General features: G+C 51.5%; 1 protein-coding gene across 1 annotated transcript in view; it reads left to right on the top strand.

Annotated features, from left to right (window-relative positions):
• Positions 1–11,858, top strand: part of LOC139242056 (3 beta-hydroxysteroid dehydrogenase type 7-like) — a 69,760-nt gene extending 57,902 nt beyond the window's left edge. The window contains exons 4-6 of the mRNA XM_070870201.1: positions 2,040–2,139; positions 8,402–8,564; positions 11,434–11,858. Coding sequence (XP_070726302.1) covers positions 2,040–2,139; positions 8,402–8,564; positions 11,434–11,858 — 688 coding nt within the window. The remainder of the gene's footprint in view (positions 1–2,039; positions 2,140–8,401; positions 8,565–11,433) is intronic.
• The last annotated feature ends 151 nt before the right edge of the window (positions 11,859–12,009 follow it).

Below are 12,009 nucleotides of genomic sequence, written 5' to 3'. Positions count from 1 at the left end.
TTGGAGCACTGTGCACAGTCCTGGTCCCATATACCTGGGTTCGACCACACTTGGAGCACTGTGCACAGTTCTGGTCTCGTATACCTTGGTTAGACCACACTTGGAGCACTGTGCACAGTTCTGGTCTCATATACCTTGGTTAGACCACACTTGGAGCACTGTGCAGTTCTGGTCCCATATACCTGTGTTAGACCACACTTGGAGCACTGTGTACAGTTCTGGTCCCATATACCTGGGTTGGAGCACTGTGTACAGTCCTGGTCCCATATACCTGGGTTCGACCACACTTGGAGTACTGTGCACAGTTCTGGTCTCCATATACCTGGGTTGGACCACACTTGGAGCACTGTGCACAGTTCTGGTCTCATATACCTGGGTTGGACGACGCTTGGACCACTGTGCACAGTTCTGGTCCCATATACCTGGGTTAGAGCACACTTGGATCTCCGTGCACAGTTCTGGTCCCATATACCTGGGTTAGACCATACTTGGAGCACTGTGCACAGTTCTGGTCCCATATACCTTGGTTGGAGCACACTTGGAGCACATGTGCACAGTTCTGGTCTCCATATACCTGGGTTAGAGCACACTTGGATCACCGTGCACAGTTCTGGTCCCATATACCTGGGTTTGAGCAGACTTGGAGCACCGTGCACAGTTCTGGTCCCATATACCTGGGTTCGAGCAGACTTGGATCTCCGTGCACAGTTCTGGTCCCATATACCCGGGTTAGACCACACTTGGAGCACAGTGCATAGTTCCGGTCCCATATACCTTGGTTAGACCACACTTGGAGCACTGTGCAGTTCTGGTCCCATATACCTGGGTTGGAGCACTGTGTACAGTCCTGGTCCCATATACCCGGGTTAGACCACACTTGGAGCACAGTGCATAGTTCCGGTCCCATATACCTTGGTTAGAGCACACTTGGAGCACTGTGCACAGTTCTGGTCCCATATACCTGGGTCAGACCACACTTGGAGATCTGTAGAAAGGTGACAGCTGTGTAGTGACCTGATCGAGGTCTTTAAGATTATGACGGCGATTGATAGGGTAGACGTAGAGAAGATGTTCCCAGTTGTGGGGACCATCAATATAAGACAGTCACTGATAAATCCAATGGGGAATTCAGGAGAAACTTCTTTACCCAGAGGGTGGTGAGAATGTGGAACTCGCTGCCACAGGGAGCGGTTGAGGCGATTAGTGTCGATGCATTTCAGGGGAAGCTGGATAAACACATGAGGGAGAAAGGAATAGAAGGATATGGTGATGGGGTGAGATGGAGAGGGGTCGGTGGGAGCGTGTGTGGAGCATAACCCCCGGCACGGAGCTATTTCTGTGCCGTGAATACTTTGAAATATGTACGTATGTGTGTGTATATATACAACAACTTGTATTGATATAGCGCCTTTAACGTAGTACAATCTCCCATATATATGTGTATATATGTAAGTGTGCGTGTTTTCATATAATATAAACACCGTGCAGACCTTCAGAGAACACGGGGCGTACAGTACCAGACAGAAGTGAACCGATCCTTTACCCTCTGTGTACTGTACATGTACAGGAGACACTGAGACACACACGGGGTGTACAGTACCAGACAGGAGTGGGTCGTTCCTTTACCCTCTGTGTACTGTACGTGTACAGGAGACACTGAGACACACACGGGGTGTACAGTACCAGACAGGAGTGGGTCGTTCCTTTACCCTCTGTGTACTGTACGTGTACAGGGGACACTGAGACACACACGGGGTGTACAGTACCAGACGGGAGTGAATCGTTCCTTTACCCGCTGTGTACTGTACATGTACAGGGGACACTGAGACACACACGGGGTGTACAGTACCAAACGGGAGTGAATCGTTCTCTTTTACGCGCTGTGTGTACTGTACATGTACAGGAGACACTGAGACACACACGGGCCGTAGTGTACCAGAAGGGAGAGAACCGTTTATTGGGATCGCACTTTGCCCCGGCCGTCCTGATTGTCCTTGTGATCTCGCCAGTCTGTCCGCAGCCTCTTGTTGTCTTCACAGGGGCGATGAGGATACAAAGTATAACGTTCTGAACGAGGGGACGTACGCACAGAGCAAGGCCGAGGCGGAGAAACTTGTCCTCAGTGCCAACGGGGCGAAGGTGAGACCGAGATTGAGGGGCGCCAGGGTCTGGGAGGGTCGCAGATCAAAGGTCGCACTCAGGGGGACCCATTTACCCGGAGTGAAAGAACTCCCATTCATACAGCACCTTCAATGTCGCTAAACGACCCATGCCGCTTCACAAGAGTAATGATCAGGCAATGAGCCTCATGAGGAGATATTAGGGGCAGGTGACTAACAACTTGGTCAAACAGGTTAGTTTTAAGGAGTATCTTAAAGGAGGAGGGAGAGAGAGGCGGAGAGGTTTAGGGAGGGATTTCCTTCCAGTCGCAAAAACACCCATCAAACATTACCCTTTGCTTCCTGCCTCTGAGCCAATTTTGGATCCAACTTGCCACTTTGCCCTGGATCTCGTGGGCTTTGACTTTCGTGACCCGTCTACCATGTGTAACCTGATCAAAAGCTTTGCTAAAATCCATGTACACTATATCGGGAAGTTATTCGCTTCCAGCTCCTGACGGACCGTGTTGCGGAGTTGGAGCTGAGGGTGGATTCACTCTGGAGCATCCACGATGCTGAGAATGACGTGAGTATCACGTGTAGCGAGTTGGTCTTACCGCAGGTGAGGGTCCACAGCCAGATAGGGAATGGAAGACCAGCAGGAAGGTAGTGCAGGGGTCCCCTGTGGTCATCCCCCTGCAAAACAGATACACTGCTTTGAGTACTGTTGAGGGGGATGACTCATCAGGGGAGGGCAGCAGCAGCCAAGTTCATGGCACCATGGCTGGCTCTGTTGAACAGGAGGGGAGGAATAAGAGTGGGAGAACAATAGTGATAGGGGATTCAATTGTAAGGGGAATAGATAGGCGTTTCTGCGACCGCAAGCGAGACTCCAGGATGGTATGTTGCCTCCCTGGTGCAAGGGTCAAGGATGTCTCTGAGCGGGTGCAGGACATTCTAAAAAAAGGAGGGAGAACAGCCAGTTGTCGTGGTGCACATTGGTACCAACGACATAGGTAAAAAAAAGGGATGAGGTCCTACGAAACAAATTTAAGGAGCTAGGAGCTAAATTAAAAAGTAGGACCTCAAAAGTAGTAATCTCGGGATTGCTACCAGTGCCACGTGCTAGTCAGAGTAGGAATCGCAGGATAGCGCAGATGAATACGTGGCTTGAGCAGTGGTGCAGCAGGGAGGGATTCAAATTCCTGGGGCATTGGAACCGGTTCTGGGGGAGGTGGGACCAGTACAAACCGGACGGTCTGCACCTGGGCAGGACCGGAACCAATGTCCGAGGGAGAGTGTTTGCTAGTGCTGTTGGGGAGGAGTTAAACTAATATGCAGGGGGATGGGAATCAATGCAGGGAGACAGAGGGAAACAAAAAGGAGACAAAAGCAAAAGACCGAAAGGAGATGAGGAAAAGTGGAGGGCAGGGAAACCCAAGACAAAAAACAAAAAGGGCCACTGTACAGCAAAATTCTAAAAGGAAAAAGGGTGTTCAAAAAACAAGCCTGAAGGCTTTGTGTCTTAATGCAAGGAGTATCCGTAATAAGGTGGATGAATTAACTGTGCAAATAGATGTTAACAAATGTGATGTGATTGGGATTACGGAGACGTGGCTCCAGGATGATCAGGGCTGGGAACTCAATATCCAGGGGTATTCAACATTCAGGAAGGATAGAATAAAAGGAAAAGGAGGTGGGGTAGCATTGCTGGTTAAAGAAGAGATTAATGCAATAGTTAGAATGGACATTAGCTTGGATGATGTGGAATCTATATGGGGAGAACTGCAGAACACCAAAGGGAAAAAAACATTAGTGGGAGTTGTGTACAGACCTCCAAACAGTAGTAGTAATGTTGGGGAGGGCATCAAACAGGAAATTAGGGGTGCATGCAATAAGGGTGCAGCAGTTATAATGGGTGACTTTAATATGCACATAGATTGGGCTAACCAAACTGGAAGCAATACAGTGGAGGAGGATTTCCTGGAGTGCATAAGGGATGGTTTTCTAGACCAATATGTCGAGGAACCAACTAGAGGGGAGGCCATCTTAGACTGGGTGTTGTGTAATGAGAGAGGATTAATTAGCAATACCGTAGTGCGAGGACCCTTGGGGAAGACTGACCATAATATGGTGGAATTCTGCATTAGGATGGAGAATGAAACAGTTAATTCAGAGACCATGGTCCAGAACTTAAAGAAGGGTAACTTTGAAGGTATGAGGCGTGAATTAGCTAGGATTGATTGGCGAATGATACTTAAGGGGTTGACTGTGGATGGGCAATGGCAGACATTTAGAGACCGCATGGATGAACTACAACAATTGTACATTCCTGTCTGTCGTAAAAATAAAAAAGGGAAGGTGGATCAACTGTGGCTGTCAAGGGAAATCAGGGATAGTATTAAAGCCAAGGAAGTGGCATACAAATCGGCCAGAAATAGCAGCGAACCCGGGGACTGGGAGAAATTTAGAACTCAGCAGAGGAGGACAAAGGGTTTGATTAGGGCAGGGAAAATGGAGTACGAGAAGAAGCTTGCAGGGAACATTAAGACGGATTGCAAAAGTTTCTATAGATATGTAAAGAGAAAAAGGTTAGTAAAGACAAATGTAGGTCCCCTGCAGTCAGAATCAGGGGAAGTCATAATGGGGAACAAAGAAATGGCGGACTAATTGAACAAGTACTTTGGTTCGGTATTCACTAAGGAGGACACTAACAACCTTCCGGATATAAGAGGGGTCAGAGGGTCTAGTAAGGAGGAGGAGGAACTGAATGAAATCCTTATTAGTCGGGAAATTGTGTTGGGGAAATTAATGGGATTGAAGGCCGATAAATCCCCAGGGCCTGATGGACTGCATCCCAGAGTACTTAAGGAGGTGGCCTTGGAAATAGCGGATGCATTGACAGTCATTTTCCAACATTCCATTGACTCTGGATCAGTTCCTATCGAGTGGAGGGTAGCCAATGTAACCCCACTTTTTAGAAAAGGAGGGAGAGAGAAAGCAGGGAATTATAGACCGGTATGCCTGACATCGGTAGTGGGTAAAATGATGGAATCAATTATTAAGGATGTCATAGCAGCGCATTTGGAAAGAGTTGATATGATAGGTCCAAGTCAACATGGATTTGTGAAAGGGAAATTATGCTTGACAAATCTTCTAGAATTTTTTGAGGCTGTTTCCAGTAGAGTGGACAAGAGAGAACCAGTTGATGTGGTATATTTGGACTTTCAGAAGGCTTTCGACAAGGTCCCACACAAAAGATTAATGTGCAAAGTTAAAGCACATGGGATTGGGGGTAGTGTGCTGACATGGATTGAGAACTGGTTGTCAGACAGAAAGCAAAGAGTAGGAGTAAATGGGTAATTTTCAGAATGGCAGGCGGTGACTAGTGGGGTACCGCAAGGTTCTGTGCTGGGGCCCCAGCTGTTTACATTGTACATTAATGATTTAGATGAGGGGATTAAATGTAGTATCTCCAAATTTGCGGATGACACTAAGTTAGGTGGCAGTGTGAGCTGCGAGGAGGATGCTATGAGGCTGCAGAGTGACTTGGATAGGTTAGGTGAGTGGGCAAATGCATGGCAGATGAAGTATAATGTGGATAAATGTGAGGTAATCTACTTTGGTGGTAAAAACAGAGAGACAGACTATTATCTGAATGGTGACAGATTAGGAAAAGGGGAGGTGCAACGAGACCTGAGTGTTATGGTACATCAGTCATTGAAGGTTGGCATGCAGGTACAGCAGGCGGTTAAGAAAGCAAATGGCATGTTGGCCTTCATAGCGAGGGGATTTGAGTACAGGGGCAGGGAGGTGTTGCTACAGTTGTACAGGGCATTGGTGAGGCCACACCTGGAGTATTGTGTACAGTTTTGGTCTCCTAACCTGAGGAAGGACATTCTTGCTATTGAGGGAGTGCAGCGAAGGTTCACCAGACTGATTCCGGGGATGGCTGGACTGACCTATCAAGAAAGACTGGATCAACTGGGCTTGTATTCACTGGAGTTCAGAAGAATGAGAGGGGACCTCATAGAAACATTTAAAATTCTGATGGGTTTAGACAGGTTAGATGCAGGAAGAATGTTCCCAATGTTGGGGAAGTCCAGAACCAGGGGTCACAGTCTAAGGATAAGGGGTAAGCCATTTAGGACCGAGATGAGGAGGAACTTCTTCACCCAGAGAGTGGTGAACCTGTGGAATTCTCTACCACAGAAAGTTGTTGAGGCCAATTCACTAAATATATTCAAAAAAGAGTTAGATGTAGTCCTTACTACTCGGGGGATCAAGGGGTATGGTGAGAAAGCAGGAATGGGGTACTGAAGTTGCATGTTCAGCCATGAACTCATTGAATGGCGGTGCAGGCTCGAAGGGCCGAATGGCCTACTCCTGCACCTATTTTCTATGTTTCTAAACGCACTGCTCTCATCGAACCTCCTGGTTACCTCCTCGAAAAATTCTATCGAGTTATTCAGTCACGACCTTCCCTGAACAAATCCATGCTGACTGTCCCTGACCAATCCATACCTTTCGAAGGAAAGATTTATCCTGTCCTTCAGGATTTTTTCCAATAATTTTCCCACCACTGAGGTTAGGCTGATTGGCCTGTAATTACTCGGTCTATCCCTTTCTCCCTTCTTAAACAAAGGAACCACATTAGCAGTCCTCCAGTCCTCTGGCACCACAGGGATTGGCATAGGTTACAGAGATAGGGAGCGGTGTAGGGGCTGTAGGAGGTTACAGAGATAGGGAGGGGTATAGGGGCTGGAGGTTACAGAGATAGGGAGGGGTGTAGGGGCTGGTGGAGGTTACAGAGATAGGGAGGGGTGTAGGGGCTGGAGGAGGTTGCAGAGATTGGGAGGGTTGTGGAGATTGGAGGGGGTTACAGAGATAGGGAGATGTGTAGGGGCTGGAGGAGGTTACAGAGATAGGGAGGGGTGTAGGGGCTGGAGGACGTTACCGAGATAGGGAGGGGTGTATGGGCTGGAGGAGGTTACAGAGATAGGGAAGGGTGTAGGGGCTGGAGGAGGTTACAGAGATAGGGAGGGTTGTGGAGATTGGAGGGAGTTACAGAGATAGGGAGATGTATAGGGGCTGGAGGAGGTTTCATAGATAGGGAGGGGTGTAGGGGCTAGAGGAGGTTACAGAGATAGGGAGGGGTATCGAGGCTGGAGGAGGTTACAGAGATAGGGAGGGTTGTGGAGATTGGAGGGGGGTTACAGAGATAGGGATATGTGTCGGGGCTGGAGGAGATTACAGAGATAGGGAGGGGTGTAGAGGCTGGAGGAGATTACAGAGATAGGGAGGGGTGTAGGGGCTGGAGGAGATTACAGATATAGGGGCTGGAGGAGGTTACAGAGATAGGGAGGGTTGCAGGGGCTGGAGGATGTTTCAGAGATAGGGAGGGGTGCAGGGGCTGGCGGAGGTTAGAGATAGTGAGGATTATAGGGCTGGAGGAAGATACAGAGATAGGGAGGGATGTTGGGGCTGGAGAGGTTACATAGATAAGGAGGCATGTAGGGGCTGGAGGAGGTTACAGAGATAGGGAGGGTTGTAGGGGCTGGAGGAGGTTACTGAGATAGGGAGGATTCTACAGGCTGGAGGAAGTTACAGAGATAGGGAGGGGTATAGGGGTTGGAGGAGGTTACAGAGATCGGGAGGGTTGTCGGGGCTGGAGGAGGTTACAGAGATAGGGAGGGGTATAGGGGCTGTAGGAGCTTACAGAGATAGGGATGGGGTGAGGGCCATGGAGGGATTTGAACACAAGGATGAGGATTTTGAAATCGAGGCATTGTTTAACTGGGAGCCAATGTAGGTCAGTGAGCACATGGGCTGATGGATGAGCGGGACTCAGTGCGAGTTCGGACACGGGGCAGCGAGCACAGGGGGTGATGGGTGAGCGGGACTCGGTGCGAGTTAGGACACGGGGCAGCGAGCACAGGGGGTGATGGGTGAGCGGGACTCGGTGTGAGTTCGGACACGGGGCAGTGAGCACAGGGAGTGATGGGTGAGTGGGACTCGGTGCGAGTTAGGACACGGGGCAGTGAGCACAGGGGGTGATGGGTGAGTGGGACTCGGTGCGAGTTAGGACAAGGGGCAGTGAGCACAGGGGGTGATGGGTGAGTGGGACTTGGTGTGAGTTAGTACACAGGGCAGTGAGCACAGGGGGTGATGGGTGAGTGGGACTCGGTGCGAGTTAGGACACAGGGCGAGGCGGAGGGGGAGAGGGGGGCAGCAGAGTTTTGGATACGGCTGCCTTGGCGAGCACATTACGTCCCAACAATGACCCTGTGTTTTGTGGACAGGTTGCAGGCGAGAGGAGGCTGGTCACATGCGCGCTGCGACCGACAGGGATTTATGGGGAGGGCAATGGAATGATGGAGAGACTGTATCGGACGCTGGTGAAATACGGCCGCAAAAGGTTGCGGCTCACCGGGAAAGAGGTGGAGCATGGCCGCGTGTATGTGGGTATGTTCAAGTCCAAATCATAGATACACTGTTCTTTAAACCTCTGGGACCGGGTGTCCCAGTGCGTGAGATACACTGTCCATTCCCCCTCTGGGACAGGGTGTCACAGTGCGTTAGATACACTGTCCTTTCCCCCTCTGGGACCGGGTGTCACAGTATGTTAGATACACTGTCCTTTCCCCCTGTGGGACCGGGTGTCACAGTGCGTGAGATACACTGTCCTTTCCCCCTCTGGGACCCGGTGTCACAGTGCGTTAGATACACTGTCTTTACCCCTCTGGGACCGGGTGTCACAGTGCGTTAGATACACTGTCCTTTCCCCCTCTGGACCGGGTGTCATGGTGCGTTAGATACACTGTCCTTTCCCCCTCTGGGACCGGGTGTCATGGTGCGTTAGATACACAGTCCTTTCCCCCTCTGGGACCGGGTGTCACAGTGTGTTAGATACACTGTCCTTTCCCCCTCTGGGACCGAATGTCACAGTGCGTTAGATACACCGTCCTTTCCCCCTCTGGGACCGGGTGTCACAGTGCGTTAGATACACTGTCCTTTCCCCCTCTGGGACCGAATGTCACAGTGCGTTAGATACACTGTTCTTTAAACCTCTGGGACCGGGTGTCACATTGCGTTAGATACACTGTCCTTTACCCCTCTGGGACCGGGTGTCACAGTGCGTTAGATACACTGTCCTTTCCCCCTCTGGGACCGGGTGTCACAGTGCGTTAGATACACTGTTCTTTAAACCTCTGGGACCGGGTGTCACATTGCGTTAGATACACTGTCCTTTCCCTCTCTGGGACCGGGTGTCACAGTGCGTTAGATACACTGGCCTTTCCCCCTCTGGGACTGGGTGTCACAGTGCGTTAGATACACTGTCCTTTCCCCCTCTGGGACCGGGTGTCACAGTGCGTTATCTACACTGTCCTTTGAACCTTTGGGACCGGATGTCACAGTGCATTAGACACACTGTCCTTTCCCCCTCTGGGACCGGGTGTCACAGTGCGTTAGATACACTGTCCTTTCCCCCTCTGGGACCGGGTGTCACAGTGTGTTAGATACACTGTCCTTTCCCCCTCTGGGACCGAATGTCACAGTGCGTTAGATACACTGTCCTTTCCCCCTCTGGGACCGGGTGTCACAGTGCGTTAGATACACTGTCCTTTCCCCCTCTGGGACCGAATGTCACAGTGCGTTAGATACACTGTCCTTTCCCCCTCTGGGACCGGGTGTCACAGTGTGTTAGATACACTGTCCTTTCCCCCTCTGGGACCGAATGTCACAGTGCGTTAGATACACTGTTCTTTAAACCTCTGGGACCGGGTGTCACATTGCGTTAGATACACTGTCCTTTACCCCTCTGGGACCGGGTGTCACAGTGCGTTAGATACACTGTCCTTTCCCCCTCTGGGACCGGGTGTCACAGTGCGTTAGATACACTGTTCTTTAAACCTCTGGGACCGGGTGTCACATTGCGTTAGATACACTGTCCTTTCCCTCTCTGGGACCGGGTGTCACAGTGCGTTAGATACACTGGCCTTTCCCCCTCTGGGACTGGGTGTCACAGTGCGTTAGATACACTGTCCTTTCCCCCTCTGGGACCGGGTGTCACAGTGTGTTAGATACACTGTCCTTTCCCTCTCTGGGACCGGGTGTCACAGTGCGTTATCTACACTGTCCTTTGAACCTTTGGGACCGGATGTCACAGTGCATTAGACACACTGTCCTTTCCCCCTCTGGGACCGGGTGTCACAGTGCGTTTGATACACTGTCCTTTCCCCCTCTGGGACCGGGTGTCACAGTGTGTTAGATACACTGTCCTTTCCCCCTCTGGGACCGAATGTCACAGTGCGTTAGATACACTGTCCTTTCCCCCTCTGGGACCGGGTGTCACAGTGCGTTAGATACACTGTCCTTTCCCCCTCTGGGACCGGGTATCACAGTGCGTTAGATACACTGTTCTTTAAACCTCTGGGACCGGGTGTCACATTGCGTTAGATACACTGTCCTTTACCCCTCTGGGACCGGGTGTCACAGTGCGTTAGATACACTGTCCTTTCCCCCTCTGGGACCGGGTGTCACAGTGCGTTAGATACACTGTTCTTTAAACCTCTGGGACCGGGTGTCACATTGCGTTAGATACACTGTCCTTTCCCTCTCTGGGACCGGGTGTCACAGTGCGTTAGATACACTGGCCTTTCCCCCTCTGGGACTGGGTGTCACAGTGCGTTAGATACACTGTCCTTTGAACCTTTGGGACCGGATGTCACAGTGCGTTAGATACACTGTCCTTTCCCTCTCTGGGACCGGGTGTCACAGTGCGTTAGATACACTGTCCTTTCCCCCTCTGGGACCGGGTGTCACAGTGTGTTAGATACACTGTCCTTTCCCCCTCTGGGACCGGGTGTCACAGTGCGTTAGATACACTGTCCTTTCCCCCTCTGGGACCGGGTGTCACAGTGCGTTAGATACACTGTCCTTTCCCTCTCTGGGACTGGGTGTCACAGTGCGTTAGATACATTGTCCTTTCCCCCTCTGGGACCGGGTGTCACAGTGCGTGAGATACACTGTCCTTTCCCCCTCTGGGACCGGGTGTCACAGTGCGTTAGATACACTGTCCTTTCCCTCTCTGGGACCGGGTGTCACAGTGCGTTAGATACAATGTCCTTTCCCCCTCTGGGACCGGGTGTCACAGTGCGTTAGATACACTGCCCTTTCCCCCTCTGGGACCGGGTGTCACAGTGTGTTAGATACACTGTCCTTTCCCCCTTTGGGACCGGGGGTCACGCTGTGATGAGATGGTACGGATGGGGCGGTGCGGGGGAGGGGGCGAGAGGCCGTTTAACCTTTGTTTCCCATCTCCCTCCCGCAGGGAATGTGGCGTGGATGCACCTGTTGGCGGCCAAGGCCCTGCAGCAGAGGCCGGGCCTTGTGGGAGGCGAGGCCTACTTCTGCTACGACGACTCTCCCTATCTGAGCTACGAGGACTTCGACATGGAGCTGCTGGGGCGCAGCGGCATCCGGATGCTGGGCCAGAAGCCCCCAATCCCCTTCTGCGGCCTCTACCTGCTGGCCTGCCTCTTCGAGGCCCTGCAGTGGCTCCTGCGGCCCATCGTGGCTTTCAACCCGGCCTTAAACCGCTACACGCTGAGCATGATCACCACAGCCTTCACCGTACGCACCGACAAGGCCGCACGGCACTTTGACTACCGGCCGCTCGTCCCGTGGGCCGAGAGTAGGGATCGCACTATCGGCTGGGTTGCTAACCTCGAGGCAGAGAGCGCCAAGGGGCAGTAACGGACCTCCCTCGTCCATCCTTCCTGACCCTTCCTTCCTGCCTTCCTTCACTGCCCTCACCCACCCTCTCTGTTTCCTGGTCAGAAACGTTCGTCAATCGCAATTTGCCCCGAACAACTTGCCACTGCCCCCTCCTCTATCAGTCGCTGTG

The sequence above is a fragment of the Pristiophorus japonicus genome, unplaced genomic scaffold (assembly GCF_044704955.1).
Source record: "Pristiophorus japonicus isolate sPriJap1 unplaced genomic scaffold, sPriJap1.hap1 HAP1_SCAFFOLD_118, whole genome shotgun sequence".
NCBI classification, from domain to species: Eukaryota; Metazoa; Chordata; class Chondrichthyes; family Pristiophoridae; genus Pristiophorus; species Pristiophorus japonicus.
This window is presented reverse-complemented; position numbering and strand designations above follow the sequence as displayed.